A 27747-nucleotide genomic window follows, 5' to 3' on the forward strand; every position below is an offset into this window, starting at 1 on the left:
TATCCGAAAAATTAATTTGAACCATCTGTATTTTTATTCAAGCCGCCATTACAGAAAACGGACAGATTACCAAATTTTTACGCGTTAATTCGCCATTTAAGTGCAGCGTAGTAACCCAAAGACTGGTAATTTGCTTGTTAAACACTTTTTTCTTCATATGAAATAGATTGAGACATTGTGCGTAACAAAGTATTTTGCTGACTCCATGTCAAAGTTGAGTTGGTTTCATTGTTTCATACGAATACAAAGTTTCGCACAAGCTGTTTTGAACGCCCATCGTTTCTGATCCGCTCCGCTTGCACATGTTTACGTAGAGCGGAGCGGATCAGAAACGTTTGACAAGGGAAGATGGAAAATTCCCTGTTCTAAGATACAATTTATTTGCGTTAATAAACACCAGAAGTGATATAATTTCTGTGTTGAATTAAAAAAAAAAAAAGAAGAGTGCATGTTGTTTAATGCCACAGCAAGATTATTCAAACTCTCCATTGATTTCAAAGAAGACAAAAATAGCTTAATTAATTCCCAACTTCACATCCTCATATTTTTGTAGACTCTGCTGTCAAGACATTTTATGCTAAATTAAAAAAGTTTAATGTATTTTATGCTAAATTTAATATATAGATATGATACACTGAAGCGAAATTGCATGGTTGTGGATTTTATTTACATAATATATCATCATTTGGGAACAAATAGCCTATTTCAATTTATTATTCGGTAACAAACTAATACAAAACTTCATCATCTGATAACCAATCTTAAAATTATATAATTATACACACACATCATGTATGAAAGTGTTGGATTTTTTACTATAAGAACTAGATCAGTCAAATATGAAGCACCAAACTAATTTCAGAAACTCAAATAATTGAAGATATCTTTAATTGTTTTAAGATAATCAGTTCAGTTATTGTGTGCAGTAATTGTATTGATGCTTGAATTAAATGAATCATTGCTCCTGATCATAATTGATTTGAATTGATCGATGCATGCAACAATTAATATTCAATTATTGTGTTTATTATGAATAATTGAATTAATTGTATAAATTTATGCATCAAATTTCAATTGATTAGAATAATAATTGATTTGATATGTGCATTGATTAATTCAATTGATGAGAGCAAATCATTAAATCGACCCACTTTGGGAAATGCACACATGAATTCATTAATTATATTTGCTCTCATCAATTCATTTAATTGATGAGCGCATCAATTAGTGGTGGAAATATTGCTCACAAAATTTAATTTTGAGTCCAGTATAATTGATTTGATGATCTCTTTATTTAATAATTCAATTGAAAATATATATCTTTAATTATTTACCACAACTTTGTGTAAGGAATAAATGCGCGCATCATTTCATTTTAAGAGAGCAACAATTCGGATAAAGAGATCATTATAATTCAACTGTGGATGTGTTGAATTGCACGCATTAAATCAATTATTGCATGCAGCTCTCTTCAATTGAATTAATGATATCTTTAATTCATTTGAAGAGAACAATAATTCTTTTACTTTAGAGAGAGCAATTATATAATTAAAGATATCTCCAATTCAACAATATCCACAATTGAATTAAATTAATGACCTTTTTAATTGAGTTGTTGCTCTCCATCTATAAAAGAATTGATGTGTTGTTAATTCCTTATACAAAAGCATTGTAAATAATCAAAGAAATCTTCAACTGAATTAAAGAGATCATCAAATTATTTATACCAAGCTCTGAATTAATTATTGTGAGCAATATTGCTATGAAATTGATGCTCCCATCAATTGAATTGAAGAGAGCAATAATTGAATTAATACGCGCATCAAATCTATTATTGCTCTCATTAATTCAATTGATGAGCGCATCAATACGCCAGTTTCGAGATACGAACTCTTCTGTATAGGAGGTGCATTTAGTGCAACTTTGAATGCCTAAGTGGGACAGAGTGGATATACAGCCAACAAGGAAGACGATGATTCAGAAATGTATTAAAAGCGGCTTCTCATTAAATATGTAAATGTGGGAAATACTAAATACTATCGAAAGAAATGTTTTACCGAAGTGGAAACATACAAATAATGTCATATTTGCAAGAAATATCTTGATATGGTACTTATGACCAGCGAAATAACGTGATAGGATAAGAATTCTATGTATTTAATTACTCCCTAAATACTTATCACTTACTTAGTTTGTGTATCAGTCGAATTCGGGTTATCAAACAGCATATGAGAAACTTAAATTACTGAGTACATTCACTTACGCTGTGATGAATATCTGTCCCACTCCCGCGTGTAAACAAATTCTTTCGCACCTTACTATGTACGAGAGTTCTCCAAAGGAATTCATTTGATGAGAGCAATAATTGATTTAATGCTCGCATTAATTCAATTAAAGAGAACAATAATTGAATTGATGATACAAATGTATCTTCAAATAATTGAAGATAACTTCAATTATTTGAGTTTGTTAATTTGGCGTGCCATATAAATGGGCATAACGATTCACTTCATAGAAATTATGATACATACTGGTAAAAATATACATGTACTCAAATTCTTTATATGTGAGCTACAAGTATATGTTATGATTGTTGAAAGAGCAAGATGTGACATGTATAACTTAAATAAAAAGTGCACTTGTGTCTCCACAAACAGAGAATCTTTGACCCAGGCATTACATACAAGCTTAAGGGGTTAATTAGCGAGGGCATTTTCTCCCTGCTTTATATGAGTGGGTGGTGGGGTTACATTCCCCCTCCCCTGTTTTTTTAAAATGTTAACTTTATAGAAGAAAATGATACGTATGAATTAATACAAGTTTCTTTCGAAACTGCTTAAATGCAGATTTTTCTCCCAATGGGTTTGAGCTTCTGGAGGCCTCAGACAGCACCTTGATTCCTGCTCATATTTGATACTTTTTTTTTCATTTGAGGACTTCAATTTTAAGGGGTGGTAGAATCATTTCAAGAATATATGTACTTATCATATTAGACCTGAAATTTTATATGATAATCAAGTGTCATAAGTTGCTTTATCAACTATTATGTAGATCACAGAACTATTAAAACTAATTGTAAGGACGTAAATCTGCCTATTTTGTGTTTGTGGGCATAAAGCACCATTTGAATAATATGTTAACAATTTCCAATACTTTTAATTCGAAATGTTCATTGAATGTACATTTGTGAATTTGGTAAATAAACCAATACACAAGTTCCGAGTTACCCAAAAGTTATTTCCCTTTGTCGAACTCTTTCGCATTTTATGACGTATGGTGGGTACACAATGTATACATTATATTGTAGACTGGCATTGTACATAACGATTACGTACGATTAATGTAATAAAAGCGTAACTTTTGTTTATATCAATCACTGGTATGCATATTCTGGCCATATCAAGCATAATTTGTTTGAACAAGATCATCAAATTGGCTATTGAATCATAATTCGTTTCCTCTTCTACATGAGTGACGCTTTTATCAAAGAACGATGGCAATTAACAATATTTGTTTAAGCCAATTTGTTATCCAATACTCATAAACTCACTAAAGTTGCCTTTTCCCTGAGATAGGATAGTCTCAGAAACTCTGGATATCATCTTTTAAGAAATAATACAACGATAGTAATTAGCAAATGTACCCACTGTCATCATATTTTACGTCATAATTTACGGAAGAGTTCGACAAAGGGAAATAACTCTTGGTGAACTCGGAACTTCCGTATTGAACAACTATAAATATTACAATATGTCCACACCGAAATCTGCTCAAAATCCATGAGTCAACTACCTTAGTCTGTATTGCTCAAGCATGCAATGGTTGCATGCTTTCAAATTTTATACAGTAGTAAAAAGCCCCACAAATTTTATATTTCAGAATTTGATGAAGAATAAATCAAATGGCTCTGGACACATTTATATGTGGATCATGTCAGCTGACCTTCAATGATATAGAGCAGTTTGTCATCCACAAGAAAGATTGTAATGTCAACCTATTACTCCCAGCAGATCAGCAAGAAGCACAAGATGATGAGAATGTTGATAATAAAGATTTTGAACATTTAGTGGTGTCCACGGAAGGTTTGTTGCATACGTTAACTAATTTTGGTCATCAAATGTTAAGTATTAATAGACCTGTGGTGTTAGCAAACCAGACTGAGTGAAAGATCAAGTCTTATTGAGGTATAGGCAGATGTGGACTATGGGGGGATCCATTTCTCCCTCTTGTCTATTCCTTTGCCTAGCTCTTCTTCTCTCTTTCCTTCCACTCTTTCCTCCCTTCTCTCATCTCCATCTCCTCTTTATACACTTTACCGCCTCTACCTCTTTAAAAATTTAAAAGTGCAAGTACTTTTTACTCCTTAACCTTTAAGCCAATTATAGTTGAACATGGTTTACAGTGAACATGCTTATACTGAATTCATTCTTACAGCAAAGTGATTTTCATTCCTCGTAGTTTTAAAATATAATTATCAACTTATTGGATATGATGAATTAAGTGTATGATAAATCAAAGTTTTTGTGCAACAGGACTTCGATTGTTTTACTGTAAATGTTGCATACAATATTCCTGTGTAAAGGCTGCTAAAATAATTAAGGGCTTTGTCTCATTATCGATGAGATGATTGAGACAATAGGGAGATACTCCCAGTTGGATCTCATTGTCACTTAATGGTCTATGGCCTGGCACAATTATCATGGGTTAGGTGCCCGTTTATATATAATTATATACACACACCACACACACACACACTTTCAATGCAATCTTTACCAATTGTAATGATAGCCATTTCCTCATGAATGCGATGTAGTTGTAAACAATGTTGAATTCATATGAATCTTGATAAATATAGTACATGTGTATGTCTGATTTAACGGCTGGAAATTCTGACAGAAATTAATTTATTTCTTAGATATATGCTCCCTAATTTTAGTGGCAAGGACTCAACAAAAAGCATTATGAAAACTCTGTATTGACTTCATTACAACAGTTATCTTCTCTCCAAGATGCATTGCTGCTGATTCTAGGCAATGTAAAATATTGATCCCCATCTTCATTTCCAAACTGGAATTTGTTGTACTGAATTTTCCTTGTTATGTCTACATGTTAATCTATAGAGTCTGATTCTTATTTTGATGACAAATTTTTAACACACCCAATCAATGTATACATAATCAATATTAAATGGTGAGCAATATAGAGTCCTTGGAGTCTACAGTCTTAAAGATGAACTGTAAGATAAGTTAGTAAGCACATATATATGATATACGTTACAGATTCTAATGCAGATAATGAAGTAGTGTCATTTCCTGAGGGTAGCCGGGTGATCTCGACTGAAGTGCTGGACTCTGTAACCGGTGAACAGCAAACTGTCATCATTATCCATCCTGCACCAGGATCTGAAGTTCCGAGATCAGCCCAAGAAACCACTCTTAGCAGTCAAGCTCCAGGTTAGAGAAAATATGTGTACAGTCAGTACATTTTGATTTTAGGTCTTCACTAGCCCAACATTGATCAGATTTTAATCAGAAATGTTATTATATAAACTCAATCAAAAAAATACTTGGCACTTATTCTATCCTTTGTTAAGGGTTTTGCTATGTTTGTAAAATGTATATACATGTGTCATTATATAAGATTTGTTATCATAATCAATTGTAGCAAGGTACTAATACTGTACTATACCACTTTTGTAGTGAATGTACTTGAATATACATTGCCGTGTTTCAAATTTTTATTAAATGTAGTGATTGAGTAAAAAGAAAATATATGTGTATATTTTCCACATACGTAGCTTCACCGAAAAAGCGAGGTCGACCTAGAAAAGAAAAATTAGATGGCACAGTCACACCAACTAAAGTACAGAGAGTGGAGAAACCATCAACACCTGATATAGGTATTCAATTAAATACATGTACATAATCAAAAAGTCTATTTTCTGTAAAGTCAATGATTTTCGTTGTTTTGTAAGAAAAACATAACCACAGATATAATCCTCTAGGAACAAGAGAAACTTCACAGAAGTAAAGAATACAACTCATGTGTACCTGTATATAACACTATACAACAAAGTCAAAAGGTTACAATTCCTCAATTCAACTGTGATGTCACAATAACTGTAGTTGACCTTGTACCTTGACATTTTATGTGTCAGATTAAAACTGATCTTTTACAATGTAAGATATTGTTTTACTTTGGTCAGAAAAGTATAAGAAATAAGATCATATTATTTTTTAACTTCTATACCATATCAATACAATATTGTATAGATGGTTAAAATTTGATATCCTATTTCTTGAGTAACAACTCAGCTGCCATGAAATGAAATCCTCAAACATGCTTTACCCCCTCTCAAACCACGATAAACTATGAAAATTTGACTTCATGGGAATAATTGATTCTGCATTATTTTACTAAACATTTTAGGAACACTTCCTCTGTTGAGATATTCTTGCTAAAAGGTATCCCTCTTTAGTGAGAAAGTAAACATGACCATAAACAGGTGTTTTGGCATCTTTATTGAAAATAATGGCAAATCCCATGCAACGCTGAATAAGTGTGACACACGCTCAACATGATGCGAATTGTTTCTATAAAATTGACAACACAGTCAAGAAATTGCATATCAAAGTTGCTGCGTAAGAGGAAAGCAGTCTGAAATCCAATACACATTGTGAATATTTTTGTTTTGATTAATATACAGTACATTGTATTTGCAGAAGTATCGGACATTTTAGCACTTTTTCTTCTTTTCACGTGAAATACGGAGATGTACTCCACGGGTGTTTTTCGTGGTTGTACGGGATATATTTTTCTAGAGAGGGATAATCGTGTTTTCGTGAGAATATCTCACTGTAGGGGAAGTATTTCCAACCTACTAAATGTGGTTTTTATCCTATTTTCATCAGTTGCATGTAGATAATGTATTATATATGTATAACAACATATTTTGCCTTATTCTCAATAGAAAATTGTATTGCTCACTAATATATTTTTATGCACCCATGATAAACAGGTTATACAGTATTATCATGTGATATGTCTGGATCTGTCTGTCTGTCATCATTACTTCGAAGGCTAGGATTATTAAACTTTGTACAAATATTCCCAATACGTAGAGGAAGAAGCATATTGTTTTTGAGGTCAAATGTCAAGGTCAAACTTGCATGGGTAATTTCCTAGGCACAAACAAGATAGAAATAGTACTAAGGGAAGGAAATATATATGAATATTCAACATCATAGATGGGTTGTACTATGCTGTAGTGCAGTGTTTCTGTCTGTAGTCTTTTTGTTTATCAGCACCTTGTAGGACGGGTAATAAAAGTATGAATAGGGTCTGGGTAGAATAATTAATTCTGGTGCACATGTCTCTAAAGTCATGGGAAAGTGTCTATTATTTTTCAAGGTCAAGATCACATTATTATGGGTAAACATGAAGGAAAAACAGTGTGAATAAAGCTAGGATCATCAAACTTGGTGTTCGCGTTTCCCATGGTGTTGGTGCCAAGTACAGTATATTGTAATAATTTTGCTGCTCCAGTATTGTTTTAATTAATTACTAAAATCCCTCTTGAATTTGATACTTTTCATCTTGGAACTAACATTTTATTAATAATCCTTGGGATTAGAGAAAGCGTGATAAGAACACTGTTGGAGCCATTTTTTTTTTTTTTTTACCAAAAAATTGTTTATGTCAATAGTTACTGCATATTACTGAATATATTTTGTACTATGAGCATGAATGTTACTTTTGTTAACTATAGAAAAAGGTAGCACTCATCATTGCCAGGAAGACTTTCAATGACTTTTTATGCGCCCCCCCCCCCCCCCTTCAAAGAAGAGGGGCATATTGCTCTTGAGAACCATTCACTTCATCATAATGATATCTTATATATGGGTTGGATACAAGTTGAAGAGAACCCCTATTGATTTTCAGGTCAAAGGTCAAGGGTCAATCTACTCTGGACATAGGAAGACACTGTCCGCTCAATATCTTGAGAACCCTTTGCTTGAGAGACATTAAACTTGGTACACTGGTACATCCTAAGGGGTAAATGACCCTTATTGATTTTGAGGTCACATGGTTAAAGGTCAAGGGTCAAACTGGACATAGGAATATACTGACCATTGAATGTCTAGAGACCCTTTGCTTGACAGACATCAAACTAGGTACACTGGTACGTCTTCAGGAAAAGATGACCCTTCATAATTTTGAGGTCACATGGTCAAAGGTCAAACTGGACATAATGATATACTGTCTGCTCAATATCTTGAGAACTCTTTGCTTGACAGTCATCAAACTTGGTACACTGGTACATCTGTAGGAGAAAATGACCCCTATTAATTTTGTGGTCACATGGTCAAGGGTCAAAATGGACATAGGAATATACTGTTCACACAATATCTTGAGAACCATTTGCTTGACAGGCATTTAACTTGGTACATGTACACTGGTATATCTTAAGGAGAAGCTGACCTCTATTGATTTTGAGGTCACCTGGTCAAAGGTCAAGGGTAAAACTAGGCATAGTAATATATTTTCTCCTATATTTTAAGAATCATTTGCTTGATTGACTCCAATCTTGGTACACTGGTACAGTATATGGAGTGGATGACCCCTTTTGATTTTTAGGTCACATGGTCAATCCACTCTGGACATAGAAAGATATTGTCTGCTCAATATTTTGAAATGGTTTGACACTATCATTTAAATGATGCATGTGCATAAGGGTTCATCCATAATTGTCAACCATTTTCCAAAGTGTGCAAAAAGCACACTTTTTGAGACCCCACCCCCCACCCCCTCAAAAAGTGTACATCAACCATTTTTAAATTCCCAACAAGAAGGTCAACAATCAAGTTTATGAGCAATTTAGTTCAAACAATGAGTTCTTTAATATTGATACCCCTATTTCTTGTTATATATGAATGATATAATGTTTTATAAATGTGCAAATCTTGTGTACATAATAGATTTTTGTTTTTATAGAAAAAAATAAAGATGTCTCTGTCTTATCTTGTCGTCTTTTTTATAGGCATTACACTTTTGTAACATGACCAATACTTTTATGAAATAAATCCGGAAGAGAAAAAAAGAGCGTATGGTAAAATTGTCGGTTTTTTACCCCCCTCCCCCCGAGCATGCTTTTTGCACACTTTGGAAAATGGTTGACAATTATGGATGACCCCTAACCCATTTTAATTTTGCATCATGGGGTGCATAGATGATTTACAAACTTTTTTTTTTTGTACAGGACCTGATGGAAAACTGTATTGCAAAGCTTGTAAAAAGTCATTCCACAAGGAAAGGTTTTTCAAGACACACAAATGCATGCCAACAACTGATTATGTGGACATCACAAGAAAAAACACATTCCTTGCAGAATATGGTATGTTAGTATTGAACGTGTCGACTGAAACCTTGGCATTCTATATTGTTACAAATGGCGATGAAATACATGATTGTAATTGTAACACTGATGAAGAAACTGAACACTCTTTTTATTTAGAGTTTAATTTCCTGATGTTTCTTTCTAACAGTCCACAAATCCCCAGTTTTAATAAGCAAATCGCTGATTTTGAGACTGTGAATAGCATACTGATGCTCTCTGCAGAATCTGGTTTGATTTCTCGGAGCCTAATTACATGTACTGTTTTTATTGTATCGATTCAAAGCTATGGTGGGCATCCTTTTACAAGTAGAATGTTGTAATAAGGGCAATGCTAAATTGCTGCAAATTTCTTTCTACATTTTATTTGCAAGTAATTCAAATATGCTCCATCTCACAAAATTGATATAGATTTCAATCTTATGAACAGCACTTGTGAGTTTATGTCCCTATGGTTTGTTGCTGGAAAGATGATTTCACAAATTTGAATACTCGAGTACATTTGATATAAGGAATCTACAGTGTTTCAAGAAGCACTCATTTGTTACATTTTGTAGTGTTGATTTACTGTACCACATGTATTTTGGGCTGTAGGTGAGAACGTGGATGGATCAGAAGATGAAGAGTTTGACAATGATGAAGACAAAGACTTTAAAGTCAGTGATTACAGATTGAGAGAAGTAGAGGAGGAGGAAGATAATGAAATAGAAGAGGATGATGGAGGAGAGGACAGGATACCAAAGAAAAAGCGAAAAATTTATAAAATGCGGACAAAAGCTGATAGCGATAACAGCAAAGATGCACAAGAAACAGATCATATTGCACAGTTAGGTGCACCAATTTTTCGGACTGAAAGTGAAAAGATGGCATTTGACCAGAGCTTGAATGTAGATCTTAGTTTTGTCGATAATATGTTTCGGCAGCATATGATTGAGCAGGATTTGAATGAGAAAGCTCCCGTACTATCTCGTATGGCAACCAATTCACTGAATCTGTACTCTTGTAATACTTGTGATAAGATTTTTAAGACTCTGTCGCACATGAGATTGCACTGCCTGATCCACACTGATGCCAAACCTTTCAAGTGTCCAAAGTGTTCATATGCCACCAATGGAAAAGGTAATACTGAAGATAGTAAATAATGTAAGAAGATAGCAATTAGTGAATAAAGTACCGTAAGAAGATAGCAATTACTGAATAAAGTAACAAAATAGCAGTTACTGAATAAAGTAACAAAATAGCAATTAGTGAATAAAGTAACAAAATAGCAATTACTGAATAAAGTAACAAAATAGCAATTACTGAATAGAGTAACAAAATAGCAATTACTGAAAAGAGTAACAAACTAACAATTAGTAAATAAAGTAACAGAATAGCAATTAGTAAATAAAGTAACAGAATAGCAATTAGTGAATAAAGTAACAGAATAGCAATTAGTAAATAAAGTAACAGAATAGCAATTAGTAAATAAAGTAACAGAATAGCAATTAGTAAATAAAGTAACAGAATAGCAATTAGTAAATAAAGTAACAGAATAGCAATTAGTGAATAAAGTAACAGAATAGCAATTAGTAAATAAAGTAACAGAATAGCAATTAGTAAATAAAGTAACAGAATAGCAATTAGTAAATAAAGTAACAGAATAGCAATTAGTAAATAAAGTAACAGAATAGCAATTAGTAAATAAAGTAACAGAATAGCAATTAGTGAATAAAGTAACAGAATAGCAATTAGTAAATAAAGTAACAAACTAACAATTAGTAAATAAAGTAACAGAATAGCAATTAGTAAATAAAGTAACAGAATAGCAATTAGTAAATAAAGTAACAGAATAGCAATTAGTAAATAAAGTAACAGAATAGCAATTAGTAAATAAAGTAACAGAATAGCAATTAGTAAATAAAGTAACAGAATAGCAATTAGTGAATAAAGTAACAGAATAGCAATTAGTGAATAAAGTAACAGAATAGCAATTAGTGAATAAAGTAACAAAGTAACAATTGGTAAATAAAGTAACAAGATAACTAAAAAAAAATAATTTTCGGACAAAAATGTGTTTTTCTCTTCATAGACGTATAATCATTAGTATTCAGGTAATCTTGATTGAAATATGATTTTTACTGTTTATTGTTCAGTAAGTCTTGAAAGCAATATACATGTATTTGGTAAGGGCAAGGCTCTCAAAATTGACTTCCAGTATTTTGAAACAGAGTTTACTTTTAAGAAGAATGTATGGGTACATTAATTTCATGAACAATGCTGGTAATCCTAAAATATGGCATTATGTATGTATGCTACATTTCCCAGATTTTCAAAATTTTAATAAAAAGGTACTTATTTTGGTACTAAGCAATTAATCAACATCAGAATATAGCAGTTGTGGATGGGTCAATGACATCAAAACTCTGTTATACTGGGCTTCCTCAAGATCTAAAGAATGGTGATAATTAATGGCTGATATTGTTTTCAAAAAGCCTTTCATGGGTAGCTGCAGACCACAGTCACTGCAAATGTCAATCCACCTGAGATCTATCGTTAAAATTTTGATTGAAAGATGGCTTACCATTGATCACAATACATGTATTTGGGGGCTATGATGGACAGGTGTTACTGTACTTTATTATTCAAATTTCCAGTTCTTATTTTTCTCATTTGCTGTTAACACAACAATGTTAAACGTGCATTCAAAAACTACGGAAGCCGATAGGTGCCAGGGTATAGAATTAGTATTTATTTAACTGGCGGCCGCCACTTATCATCTGGAGGCCGCCACTTATTAACTGGCGGCCGCCACTTAATTTATGTGGCGGTCGCCACTTAATTATATGGCGGCCGCCACTCAATTTAAATCATTTATATGGCTGTCACCAATTATTCAATTCCTCTCTCTTTCTCTATCTCTCTCTCAAAATGAAAGGGGTGCAATCCCTCCCCAACGCTTAGTAATATGTATGTGATATATATATACAATTAAGAGCATTGAATTATTGTTTTTCGATTGTACTGTTAGATATGTAGAACCACGGGGCTGACCCTCCATTTTTTTAAACGTTCAATTTCTGTTATTTTCACATGCAAACTAAATTTTTATTTTCACATGTGAAATAAGATTAATTGGCGGATTGGCCCCCACCCCACTCTTTTGGTGGTAGTAATGAATGGTAAAAATGTAATAATGAATGAACTGATCAATTGAAGGATGAACAGAGCCCCCTCCCTCCAATTTAGGAGTACGAAGTTTGGACAAAAGAGACATTTTAGGTTCCTTTTCTGCTTGTCAACAATTGTAGAAGACAATTTCTCCTCCGACTGTCCCTATACACTTTGAAAAACGATGCTGCGTGTTTGCGTACTATTCTAAATCTTTCCAAAATAATCACTCAGCGATACAAATTACATTGTTTTTGGATTTGGCAGCTGCCGTATATAAATTAAGTGGCAGCCGCTAGATAAAATAACTGGCGGCCGCCAGTTAATTTATATGGCGGCCGCCACATAAATTAAGTGGCGTCCGCCAGTTAAATAAATATTACTTCTATACTCTGGCACCTATCGGCTTCTGTAAAAAACAATGTTAACGCATGCACAAGTTATTCATATAAATATAAATCACAATCTTGATAATAGATAAATACAATAATAGACTTTATACATTTAACCCAAAGTGTTTACTCTCTTGGTAATTGATTGTATGTATTCACAGACATTTAAAAGTAATTCTGTGTAGGCAATTATCAGAACACTAATGATGAGTTATTCAGATACTAAAATGAAGTTTTTGTTTCAGTTTGTGGATTTAAAGGCATGACAAGATTCTTATTACTTATGTATCTGTCAATGATATATCATTTGTGGAATCATTGATCTTAATCCTGAAGTCGCTGTACAGTTTTTGAAATGAAAATTTTTAAACTGCATTAATGTGCATATAATACATATACATGTGAATATTCAACATGACAAAGTGGAATATTTGTGGGAAGGGATGCTGATATTCAGCTTACACGTAAAAATTATCCCTGTGTTTTCAGTCAAAATGTACAATGTAAATGGGGTGGGTTGGGTGGGTGGGGTTCCAGGTAAATGACATTTTCAATGACAGACTATATATACATTTATCATGACACAAATGTAACCCCAAAAAATGAATTACAACTGTTTTTTATCTTTACTAGTCCTATACTTTCAATGCAAATGGTTTGTGTATTTTGTTGGGATTGTCTTGCACACAAATTATGGATTTGCTACAAATTTCAATTAATTATCTCAGACATTGGAAATAAATTTGTAATTTTATGTATATATTTGCATTGGATACAAAAGACCCATCTCCTTTTTTCTTGAGATTTTTTAATGGCCTTTATCAGGGGTGTGCTTTTTCCTCTTCAGAGGAAATCCTCTGATTTGCTCAATTTTCGAAAAAATGAAACACTCTGGATTTGATCTAAAGTGGCAGAAAATGATATTTTTCCAGGTAGGGTGAGGTGTTTTTGACCAGTTTTCCTCTGATTTCTGAGGAATTCAGTCACATCCCTGCTTTATGAAGACACTGTTTCTTGTTTTTACATGTACAATGTACGTGTAGATATTCCTAGTCGATGTTTTGATTTGAGATACACATGTATCTGAACACTGTTACACATTATTTTGCTTGTTTCATTTAAGGTAACTTGTACACACACATGAGGAAGCACACAGGACAGTTTTTCCGATGTAAATTTTGTGACTTCAAGTCTGTGAACAAAAGTCATGTGTTGGAACATGAGGCTGTGCATAGCAATGAGCGACATCAGTGTGATCTGTGCAAGAAGGACTACAACACCTTAAAGTCTCTCATCAATCACATCAGAAAGTACCACAAAAGCACCCCCAAGGGTGAAGAGTACCTCTCCTCCTTCCTTCAGGGAGGTCGTCAGAGAGGCGCAACAGTCATTCATCAATGCCATGTATGTAACAGGAAGTTCAAAAAGAAGATCGACAGAGACCGTCACTTGTACGTACACGACATCAAGGACATTCCCACAATTCAGATGTGTTCTCTTTGTGATTATACAGCAAGCAGGAGAATTTATCTGGAGAAACATTTTCAGAAGCACAGGGTCATTTACAAATGCGTGAAGTGTGATGACAAATTCCTGAGCACCATTCGACTGATTGATCACCTCACCACAGTGCATTTACAGGATGATGCTACGTCTAAATGGGAGAGCATGTTTGAGGAATGTGTTAATAATAGCTTATATCTCCCTGAGCCAGATGAGATGCTGAGCTTAGCCGAGAAAGAGCTAGTCAGTCTCCCTGCTGAGTTGTCTCAGACAAGTCTAGAGGGAAAAGCTAATGTGGAGGTGGAGCACATACTAGGGGAGACAACTGGAACAATGGATGCTGAACAGTCTGCACAGAAAACAGATCTTCAGTTGAATGGAACAGATAATCAAAGTACATTTCTAGATATGAACTTATGCTTATTAAAAAAAAAAAAGCATATTTTAAAGAAAGCTTATTTCCAAAAAAAAGCAACTGCAGTGTATTAATAAACAGGGATATGTTAGTAATGAACAGATGGACTTAGTAAATGTTGTAAAATATTAATAGTGGTTGTTTTTGAATGACACCATAAAATCTTGGATATGGTTGAAATATGTGTTTGTTTACTTCTATAGATTTAGATCAAGCCATATCTGTGATAATATCACCCATCGAAAATGAGAATGTGGATACAGAAGAAAACAATTCCATGTACAAATCCGAACCAGATGATCCTTCAGCTCCCAATCCCGAGCCATCATCAGAAGTGGACAATCCCCCTTCTGGATCTGAAGAGGCACTTTCTCACTCCCTAGAAGACGAGGAAGTCTTAATGAATGAAGGTGATGATCCTGTTTTATCCTCAACGGAGGAACCTGGTTTGCCAACAATAGAGGAGAAAGTTGACCATGCAGATCTCATTCAAACCTTGGGGTATCGTCCCCTCAACTTTCAGATATTCCGCAAAATGAGGGAGACATTTGGGCATGAAGAATGTGAATACTGTGGCAAACTGTATTACAACAAAATGGACTACGATCAGCATGTGAGAACACATACAGGTAACAGAGAACACATACAGGTAACAGAGAACACACACAGGTAACAGAGAACACACACAGGTAACAGAGAACACACACAGAACACATACAGGTAACAGAGAACACACACAGAACACATACAGGTAACAGAGAACACACACAGAACACACACAGGTAACAGAGAACACATACAGGTAACAGAGAATACACACAGGTAACAGAGAACACACACAGAACACATACAGGTAACAGAGAACACACACAGAACACATACAGGTAACAGAGAACACACACAGAACACACACAGGTAACAGAGAACACATACAGGTAACAGAGAACACACACAGGTAACAGAGAACACATACAGCTAAGAGACAACACACACAGGTAACAGACATGTGTATGATATGATGTGAGAACACATACAGGTAACAGACATGTGTATGATATGATTTGAGAACACATACAATTAACAGACATGTGTATGATATGATGTGAGAACACCAGGGTTTAACACTAAGGCACGTCCGACCGACCGAGTCTACTAAATGATAGGTCCAGTCGGGTAAAATGTCGATTTACTAGTCCGACTGGTCGTGTTAAATAATAAACAAGAAACTACCAATCTTGAACCGTGTGGTGGAATAATCTCTATTTTTAGTTCTAATAAATAAGTCGCGGTCGGCAGTGATGTTTTACGACATCTACTCGATGTTAATTTCAAATAAAGTGTTTATCAAGTTAATAAATTACTTCGTAAACGTTTGTCATTTACATGAAGTATTTAAATATGGAGAAACTATCAGAGTTTTTTTTTTCTGGAAAGTTGGTCAGGGCTAGTGGATATAAAGTCAGGTCTAGTAAAAATCATTTGAAGTAGCCCGACTGGTCTAGTGCTGAAAAAAGTAAATGTCAAACCCTGGAACACACACAGGTAACAGAGAACACACACAGGTAAAAGACATGTGTATGATATGAATAAATAATTGTTTTATATATAATGCTAAACATTCACTAGAAATGAAATCTTTATTTTGATAATTTTAAATCTTTAACTTGGTTTTGATTTTATTAATGGTTAAAGTTACAAAACTAGACTATCACAACAGCAGATTTCTACTACAAAGTCAAATTTTCAGATCTTCAGCTCTAACATGAATAAAGAACAAAGAAATACATAAACTTTAGTAAATCTTTTATCTATGCAATATGAAGTTCTGTGTTGTTGAAATTAAGTCATTATTATTTAAAAATATGAAGGACAATGTGTCAAAACAATGCCAGGACCATGTTTTACACAGAACTTGCATATACGACCAAGACCAAAATTTCTTTTGCAATTTCTTTTCTTCCTGACATTGAATAAATTGTGAATAAGAAGAATTAAGTTATATAATTTTGTTTAAGTATAATCTCACAAAATTAATTCAGTTGAAGAGTTTTTAGAACTCTGTAACATTTTTAATCTTAGTCATAAGTAAAACAGAGCACAAGATGTTGTAAATATGCATTCCAATTCCTATAAAATCTGAAATATAATGGTCGGGACCTTTACTTTCCAGATTTGGCTCAACCTTTGATCTCTCGAATTCTCAATCACATGAAGTTTTATCTTTGTCTTTTGAAATTCGAGTTATCAATAATCACATGTACATTGTATACAAATCTATTTCCTCAGGAGACAACCCTTACCCCTGCTCTATCTGTTGTTTCCGTGCTCTGACCAAGGAAAGTCTGCAATCTCACAAGGCTAGGGAACACGAGAAGATGTCTTTTCCATGTAAGGAGTGTTACTTCACAGCTAACAGTCGGTCACAGTTATGGAATCACAGCCTTAAACATGCTGGGTATGGAGAACAAATGGGTATTGAGTGTCCTGAATGCCATCTAAAGTTTGCCAGGTAGGGTTAATATAAATGCAACATATTTCTAATCAAAGTTTTTTGAGAAATATATAAAAGAACAGATATATGTTCAGTATACACTATTCAGTATCATTGTGAATTTGATGAAGGAAATTCAGACACAATCGAAATGAAATTTTTCCATGAATTTGATGTAAACACTACCTGGCGTGTTTTTCTTGTTCAGCTGGACCTTGTTTAAAGAACATGCCAATGAAAATCATGCGAGCAGTGAAAACAAAGATCTCCTCAAGTTACACATGTATACCAACTTTGAGACTTCACCCAAACACAAGGTTCAAGGCAAAATTGGTAAGACTGGTTGTAAAGATTCATTACTTCAAGCAGTTTGAGATGCAACTCCATTTACATTTATGCTTAGAATGCTACATGTTTTGCTGTTCTTTTGGATTGTTGAAACTGTGTACATTGGGATAGTACAAATGTTTATTCATGTACATGTATATGAATATTGCAGGCCGCAGAAGCTACAAGTGTCCATACTGTGATAAAATGTTCATTCGAGCAAATTCAGAGCTCCAAAAACACATTTGGATCCACGAGGGATTGAAGCCATTTAAGTGTCCGCTCTGTCCTCATTCCTGTCGGAGCAAGAACAACCTTCAGGCTCATATGTTAAGGCATACCAACGAGAAACCCTACACTTGTACTGAATGTAATAAAGCCTACAAATCAAAAACTGCATTACGGTGGCATGTCAGGTCCCACAAGGCAGGAAGACTCTTCAAATGTGACAAGTAAAGATCTAATATTTCTATGTCTTATACATTTACCAACCACAGTAACCGGGTACTCAGCAGCTGTTCTATATGTCTGTCTGCTGAGGGGAAAATACTGTAAAAGTAGAATTTATTGTGCTGAAATAATTTCACTGTATTCGTAATATAAATTTTTGTGTTTTGTGATCAGTAAGCTATCGTAAATATCTTGGCAATTATTATTTATCTATTATTATTAACATTTATAAAGCACACAATTTTACAATAAAATGCAATCAAAGGCACTGCACATTAAGTCAAACATTATACAAGTAAGGAAAAAAACCCTTAAAAAATAATTAGGAGAGGGAGAAATTAATATTTAACAGTTAATCAAAGGCACTATTGAAATAAAATGCTTAAAGGTCAAGTACGGTGATTTTCCTAAAACTTGAGTTTTATACAGAAAAATGTCTGTCGTACACTTATGGATTAATTTCCATGGCAATTTTGATCAAAATGACTTGGCGTGAATTACATGGCGCTATCAAACTTTTACCTGAGCGATCGATAAATGTGTTGTGACGTGAGTTATCGCTCGTAGCTTACAACTTTCGACTGCATTGATAGGGTTTTATAGTGTTTACATAGAAAAGTCCTGTATTTATGGTACAATGCGCTGCTTTGAACTGCAATGTGAAATTGGGACAGGGATTAAGTATATTTCTTTTCCCAAAAGATACTAAATTTCGAAGAATTTGGATACTGAAACTGAAAAGAGACACTGAGATTTGTGACAAGCCACGAGGATCAGTGAGTGACACTTTAATTAACGATGATCAGGTTTCCATCATCCTGTTTGACTCCAAACAAAGTGCAAAGTGATGATTAACTGGACATCCTACAAAACAAGTGGAGGGATGTATTTTAATTATATAAAAAGTTCAACCCAAAAAGGGGGGGTGCACGCAATCCACCCCTCTCTACATCCACCACTGAATGCTTTAATGCGACATTGTATTCAATGGGTTTGCGATTGCACATAAAAATTAATGTCGCCCATTACCTAGTTCGAATTGATTTTATTTCTTTTATTAAATGAAATATCTTTCAAATATTGTCGTACTCATACTATATTTATAAGGGACTCATCGTCATCATTTCATTTTTTCACTATATATATATTGAAAAAATAAAATATAGTAAAAATGGAAATGAATTTAATTTTAAAAACCCATTTTGATAAAACCTTATTTATTGCGAGGTCAGTCCAATTTCCAAAGCTTTTTTTTTCAAGTTCATTATGAAAACAAGTACAAGTTTTTCCTTTTCCTAATATGCTACATTCCTAATGTGCTAAATATATATTATGAATCATTAAGGCAAAATTTCACACCTCAAAATGCTACAATTCGTTAACTTTGTGCCGTAATATATCAATTTCGCATTTGATGTGTGTTGTGAAGAAATTATATGTACTAATAGGCCTAATTTACATTTTATGATATTTTATCTACATGTAGATGTTGTTTTTTTTAAAAAAAAAAAGGGGGGGTGTACAAATAACGTTGTGCACAATAAGTTTTTTTCTTTTGTCTTTTGTTGTTCTTTTTTTCAAAATGGCATTTTTCAGTTAAATATATATCTAGCTAAACACATTATAATTTGAATCTGATCAATCTCATACAAATAAATCCCATAATAAAAAAATACAAACGTGAGAGTCAATCTAGTTAAATACGCTCACAATCGCTACAATAGAGTATACGGCGAGTATCTATGAAGTCTGATTTTGATTATCCTCGATTGTGTAAAATACAAAGGTTATCTTTTGATAGAACATTTTTTTCCAATATTATTCCCAATTTTCTATGGACTGGCCCGGTAAATAATTTCTAAATGAGATTCCAATGAGATATTTGTCGAACATATAAATGTATATATCATATAAATATTACTATCTGATGGTTTCGAAACGGGTGTAGGTACAAACATTATAAAGGTTGAATCCCTAAACTCAAGTGTATCTACGGTATTTCATCATCACTATCCACGGTGTTGCTAAAACTGACAATTTCTCACAGAAATTAAAACGATGATATACAGGCGTAAACAACTACAATTGTCTCAGATGACGTCATAAGAAAGGGTGACAATCCCTTCATTCGTTTCTATAAACAACGATTTTGGAATAGGTATTTTGCGCATTTACCTGGATTTTATAAAAAAAAAAATAAACACATCAATAAACTTTTCAAAACGGCTTTTAATGAATTATAAACTTTATTTTCAAATCTATTTTTATTACACTTGACCTTTAAAGATGGCATTTGAAATCGCTGTATTCACTTATTGTACTTACATTTTGTGGCAGTTCATTCCATACAGCTGGTCCTGATATGGCGAATGACCTAGATGCAAACGTTTTGTGGCAATGTATATATAATGCAAAATAAATTTCCAAAATATGTAGTACTTTCTGTTTAAGTGGTAAATCCGATTCAGCTTGATCCACATAAGGGAGAATTACTTTCTGGACATAACAGTGCATTGTGTCAGCATTATTAGTTTATACAATATACATTAGTTATGAACATTTGCATGACTTTCAAGAAATAGTTCTAAAAATTGTGAACATTTGATATATGAAAAATTCCATTTTCCATGAAATTAAAACCACCATGAAATGTACCAACACAGAAAATCCTGAAAATTTAAACACATAGAATTAAAGACGTCTACAGTAACTCTATGGTCATACATTTAATGTATATGCAAGAAGAGCAGGAATTGATATAAACTCTGGGGAAGGGTTACATGGCACAAACTCATCTTGTTTAACTGTTGATTTGCTTTGATAAATAATTTCAAGAACAGAGCAGAAAAAACATCACATTACATGTAGTATGCAAGACAAAGAAGCAATTAAATGTTGCCTTTATGCACGTTAATATAAATCGGTAGTTTTCTTTCTACTGATTATTATGAATGTAGTGGTCAGCTGGGTTCGATCACTGGTGGCCAGATAGCTCAGTTGGGAGAGCACCTGACTAGAGATTCAGGGGGCCCAGGTTTGAATCCCGGTCTGGTCCATTGCATTTTCTCCCTCCCTGTTACATATTATATGTGGATATCCTGTATACTACTGCATGTGTTCACAGTTGGCTTTTCTCAACAGATGTCCATATGAAGCAACACAAAGTGCTCATTTAAAACGCCACATGGAAATTCACAATGTCATTAAAAAGTATGCCTGCCAGTACTGCAGCTACACAGCCAACACCTTGAGCTATTTAAAGGTCCATTACACAAAGACTCACAAAGGTCTGTCTTACAACCTTGTGGATGTCCCAGTGATAGAGGAAAGTGATATCAATGCATCGTCTACTGGATCTCAGGTATGTTTTATAAAACACAGATCTTGTCTATATTCACACCTGTATCGCAGATGAGACGGTCTTACCAAGTAAAGCAGCATCAGATAAACTGGTTAAACTGAGTTTATGTAAATTCACACTAAAAAATAAAACTCACTTTATCTAAAGTATACTGTAGTTATTGTTGGTGTCATTTGATACTGTATTAAGAGGGCTGGGAAGAAAAGTTCAAATTTCAATGAGTTTGAAAATTGTACTCTTGTTGATTTAGTAACATAAAAAAAAAAACATTGAAAGTAAGACCATTGATTCCAAAATGATAAAAATATGTGCTAATGAATCCCCATTAAGTACAGCATTTACAAAGAATATGCAATACAACTAAAATTATGCTTTGTTTTGGTTCAAGGTCATTTCAGGTATTGAAAAAACAATGTGATTACCTGTTTTTATATGTTTAAGCTTTGATTATATGTACCTGTTTTCAGATGATTAAGCTTTGATTACCTGTTTTCAGATGATTAAGCTGTGATTACCTGTTTTCAGATTATTAAGCTGTGATTACCTGTTTTTTGATGATTAAGCTGTGATTATATGTTTTTAGATGATTAAGCTGTGATTACATGTACTTGTTCTCAGGTTTTCCGATGTTTAAGCTGCGATTACGTGTTTGGAAACTTGACTGACTTAAAGCGTCATTTAAAGATCCGTCATCATCTGACTCTGTCAAAGTTTGCTGGACTGGAAGGGGGGCAGTCAACCACTATATCTAAGCTCTCAGAACAGGTGAGAAAAAGTACAGCTATCTCTCATTGATCTCTGAGTTAATTAAATGTGTAGTAGTTGATGTGAGACTAATTCAAGTTCTGTTATTGGACCACTTATCACACTACATAACTCGAGGTTCCTGCATATTATTTCGCAGAATTTATCTGCCACATTTAGATTTCTACTGTACGCCTACTCTAACCCAATGCATCATAAGTAAGTATAAGAAATATTCATTCATCATGTATCATAGTCTATTACCTCATACAGAAAACACTACATAGTCTATTACCTCATACAGAAAACACTACAGTCTATTACCTCATACAGAAAACACTACAGTCTTATTACCTCATACAGAAAACACTAGTCTATTACCTCATATACAAATCACTACATAGTCTATTACCTCATACTGAAAACACTAGTCTATTACCTCATACAGAAAACACTACAGTCTTATTACCTCATACAGAAAACACTACATAGTCTATTACCTCATACAGAAAACACTAGTCTATTACCTCATACAGAAAACACTACAGTCTTATTACCTCATACAGAAAACACTACATAGTCTATTACCTCATACAGAAAACACTAGTCTATTACCTCATACAGAAAACACTACAGTCTTATTACCTCATACAGAAAACACTAGTCTATTACCTCATATACAAATCACTACATAGTCTATTACCTCATACTGAAAACACTAGTCTATTACCACATACAGAAAACACTACAGTCTGTTACCTTATACAGAAAACACTGCATAGTCTATTACATGTACCTCATACAGAAAACACTAGTCTATTACCTCATATACAAATCACTACATAGTCTATTACCTCATACAGAAAACACTAGTCTGTTATCTCATACAGAAAACACTACAGTCTGTTATCTCATACAGAAAACACTACAGTCTATTACCTCATACAGAAAACACTAGTCTATTATTACCTCATATACAAATCACTACATAGTCTATTACCTCATACAGAAAACACTACAGTCTGTTATCTCATACAGAAAACACTACAGTCTATTACCTCATACAGAAAACACTACTACATTCTATTACCTCATACACAGGTGCTAGTGAGTAGAGTAATCCCTCGATATATTGCGAACTTTTGTTCAAGATGAATTTGGGCAATAAAGCAGGGGTGGCAATATAACGAATTCACCATATTGGACAATTTACCAAGTGGTCAAAATTACCATAAAGTTATTTGGACTCCATTTGTATAAACATTTAAATTATCTGGAGTTTAATTCAGCAATTATTAGTAATTAACCTGGCCACCTGCATACCTTGTCCAAACTGTCACACTTCACTGCACCATTATTAAAGTATAGATGTGATTACGGATGGGTGTTAGGTAATTGGCATTATTATAGAGGGTAAACCCTCTAAAATTTGATCATTTGTTTGTGAAATTCAGTGGCATATGGCATTATGCAGGGTTGGCATTATAAAGGGGGTGTTAACATGGGAGGAAATCTGTTCTTTAGGATTTTCAGGCAATAAGCGGGGTTGGCATTACAACGGGGGGCAATATATCGATTGAGCACTGTATGTGTTATATAGGCAAGTTTTAATTGCCCTCAGCCTGCAGTTTATCCAATTCCACAGAATAATTTCTGCCTTGTGCCAGTAACTCGAATTTTATTTTTCCAGTGCTGCTTATAAATACTCGTGTTAGATTACCTAGCTGCATGAGCCCTAAAGGCAAATTATAGTATTAGTTTAATAAAGATGAAAACTAATAGAATCTTTTGTTGTTTCGGGGTAATAAATGTATATTTAGGAAAAGCAGAAAGGGTTTACCAAAATTGCGAATTTAGCAACCCCAGGGTTCTGACTCTTAAAGAGAGTCCAAAATAGTCATATAGTGTTAATATAATGTACATCATGATATTAAAGTATTCTATTGTAAATTTCAGGCCATAGCATTTCCTGAGGAGAGTGCCACTACTGGTATGATTACAGAAATAGGACAGGACGGCTCCGTTCCAGAAATTAGTTGTGTTCAAACAATTGATGCCGTGGCAACAGGTAAAACTTAATTTCCATTCCTCAACTGTTCTTCATGTGCATATACATGTATTTCAAAGGTTTAAGATTTTAGTATTGATCAATAGTTCAATAGCATTACTTTTTATGTTTTTCATGCAGAATAATATGTATTCATATTATTCACCTTTTATTATTACAGATATCAATAATTCAAATTTGGATGAGAAAACAGCATCAGCTGTCAATATCTTACAACAGATATTTGGGATGTCTCAACAGGTATACATTAAATAAGTTCTCGGTTATTGATAGTGGAGAACATCTCTCTGTATTTCCTATGAAATCTTACCATTTTAAAGTTTTATTAGGTCACTCAGGTGACGTGACCAAATGCTATCCGTTTTCCTTGTGCGTCGGTCATCAACTTTTAAATATTTTCAGCTTTTCCCCTTGATCGGCTGAATCAATTCCAACCAATTTGGGTAAAGGGGAACAGAAATTAAGAATTTCATAGACCCTGCCTCCTGAGATCAAAACCATAAAAATTAGTGCAATCGTCAAAAATCTTTGTTACTCTTGGACAGTAAGCAGTCAAACTGTTTGCATAATTATAATAAGCAATGACACTTCTACTAAATTTGTGAAGTTCATGACACTCTGGATTTAGGCCTCAGCGTGGGGGCTAAGTTAGTCATATATTGAAAATGCATTATATCTTAGAAACTTCTGGACAGCAAGGAGGCAGAATGTTCCCATGATTATAATGAGTACCCAAACCTCCACCAAAATTATCCGCCATGGTGGCCGAGAGGTTAGACCGTTGGCCCCGCATGTGGAAGGCCTGGGTTTGAATCCCAGCTGCGACAGACCTAAGCCATTAAAACAGGTAGTGACAGTTCCATCACCAAACGCTCGGCATCAGGTGTGAATGTCATGGGTCCTTGGAGATGACCTTAAAAACGGATGACCTGTGTCACAGTACAGTGTAGGTGTGACACGCTAAAGAACCCCCACCCCCGTTCAATGGCCATAAGCACTGAGCATAGGCCTATATTTGAAGCCCTTCACCGGTCTTGGTGACATCTCCATATGAGTGATTAATTCTCGAGCGAGACCTTAAGCAAGATACAATCATACAGTCCACCAAAATTGTGAAATTCATGACCCCCTGGGTTTAGGCCCCATGGTGGGGCCAAGTTGGTCACATATAAAAATGCATTTTATCTTGAAAACACTTCTTTACTTGACATCAAGGAGGCAAAAATAATGAGCGCAAGTCATCGACTAAAATTGTGAAATTTATGACTTCAGGTTCTATTCTTACATGAACAAGGAATCATGGAGTTTTCTACTAAATATTCCTAGTAGGAGTTTTGGGCCCTATTGCAAATTATCTATTGATATATTTCAAATGTTTGTTTATTCATTATTTTTATAATTTTATGCACAGCTTTGGTAAATGTGATGCATGGTACCCAGGTGACCGTTAAAGCCCATGGGCCTCTTTGTTTTAATTTTCATGAATTATAAAAGAAGAAAAAATAAACATGGGAATTTTCATGAGGATGTTAATTTCCATTTTTTGCAAAATACATGCATTATATGCAGCCTCTAAAACATAATTTATCACTCTACAGAATTCTAGTGAACCACAACAGTTCACCATTCAGTCAGATTCTGGGGAGGTCGTAACTGTTGACCCAGAAACCATTATTGTCCAGGAAGGTGGGGAACAGGTGCTACTGACAGACGGGAACCAGTCGGAAGGAGTGCACCAGCAGTACATTATCCAGTATGTCAACCATTCACAAATAGAAAATTCCATGGTCGAGATTCAGACCATTCAAGATGTACAACAATTTCAGTCCATCGAGCAAAATATAATACATTCCCTGGGTGAGAATATAGTGGAGCAGCAGATAGAGCAGAGCTGATAAGATCCAGAAATTCCAACCATTTAACATCAACATATCCGGAGACGATAAGATCTACAGGGCAGAGATTCCAACCATTTAACATCAACATATCCGGAGACGATAAGATCTACATGGCAGAGATTCCAACCATTTAACAACATATCCGGAGACTCCTACTTAATACACCTGTTCCTTGGAATACATCTTCTAACGTTTGTGTTTACATGCAGCTGCCAGAATCTGTGAAGAACTTGACTCATTTTTGAAAATTTCAAAACAAACTACTCATTTACTTCTTCATCTACACTGTATTTATTCATCTTTGTTTGCATACATGATTGTAACATTACTGATGGCATAAGAAAGAGTCACTAAATCTAGAACTCTTGGACAAACTTGAAGAATGAAACTGGGACAAGTTTTTGAAAAAAATACTTAATTAAATGAACAAACAACAATTTTAAAGCACACTTCTCTCTGTTCTTTAAGTTTGCTCTATGATTAGAACAGGTTTTTTTTGTTTGTTTGGAGAATTCAATTACTAATATTTGTTTTATGCATACTGTACATGCATGTATTATGATGCATGGAATATATAAAACTTTGCAACTAAGGTTCAAGTTTCATTCTGGTTGATCTACCTTCAGTGGAGTTTCAGCAGCAGATATTGATATGATTTTAAGTGTGTAATTGTACATATTGATAAATTTATTAAGATGTCAAAGTTTTTTTCTTCTTCAACTAACTTTCAGCAGATTTACGGCTTACATCCCTGAAAATTGTTCAGGCCTTTATGCTATGGTTGGTGATGATGCACTGAAATTTGGTATATAGTTGTAAATTGATGTGTTACAGGTCCACTTTAAAGTCTCACTGAGATTGTCTTAGTTTCAGTAGAGTTGTGGCCCTTAGACTATGAAACATTCTGAACCAGTTTTCTGTTTTTTGGTGTGCAGTTTTATTGAAGGACCAATTCTTTACTTCACTTCAGTATATGCAGATGATTTTCCCCAATGGGTGTGTAGTTATATATTGATAAGTGATGAAAATAAAGTTTTGTTGCATTTAATTTACCTCCAATCCATAGACTTGTTGATCTACAAAATCAAATCTTTTGAAGTTTTTTCCAATTGACATGATTAATTTATAGGTTTCACCTTTTTACTTGGTTACATGTACCATTCCTGAGCAATTCTGTTGTATCAACAAATTATCACCATTCAAAGGCATTCGTATCATATCAACATATTGGTTGAGTTTGTCTGATCACAAAAATTCTTGTCTGTGTCACAACTTTTAAGGAAGTCATTTCAGACATTCATAAGCAAAGCTTGTGTTTCCCTACTGTGTTCAGATATGATTTTATTGCCAGTGCAGTGTCAGACTATATTTTAGATTGTAATAAACGCAAAGATATTTAAAGACCAGGGGAGCTGCTTGATCCTCCAACCATGATGACCGTCATATTAAAAAACATCAAGGCTACAGGCATTAGTCCTAATGAGATTTATACATGTATGAGAAAGACCTAAATCTGATGTCAGAGTAGAAGAGGACCCCTATTGTTTTTCAGGT

General features: G+C 34.1%; 1 protein-coding gene across 1 annotated transcript; it reads left to right on the top strand.

Moving 5' to 3' along the window:
• On the top strand, nt 1-26896 carry LOC125653434 (zinc finger protein ZFAT-like). The gene is made up of 16 exons (XM_048882883.2): nt 1-125; nt 3880-4082; nt 5280-5453; nt 5798-5899; nt 9260-9394; nt 9989-10513; nt 14060-14833; nt 15058-15483; nt 17141-17363; nt 17554-17678; nt 17845-18124; nt 21264-21483; nt 22102-22248; nt 24184-24295; nt 24456-24535; nt 25894-26896. Exons 2-16 carry the CDS (start codon nt 3902-3904, stop codon nt 26188-26190), a joined length of 3801 nt encoding a protein of 1266 aa, XP_048738840.1. The 5' UTR covers nt 1-125; nt 3880-3901; the 3' UTR covers nt 26191-26896.
• Nucleotides 26897-27747: the final 851 nt, after the last annotated feature.

This window comes from Ostrea edulis, chromosome 1, assembly GCF_947568905.1.
Source record: "Ostrea edulis chromosome 1, xbOstEdul1.1, whole genome shotgun sequence".
In the NCBI taxonomy this organism is placed as follows: Eukaryota; Metazoa; Mollusca; class Bivalvia; order Ostreida; family Ostreidae; genus Ostrea; species Ostrea edulis.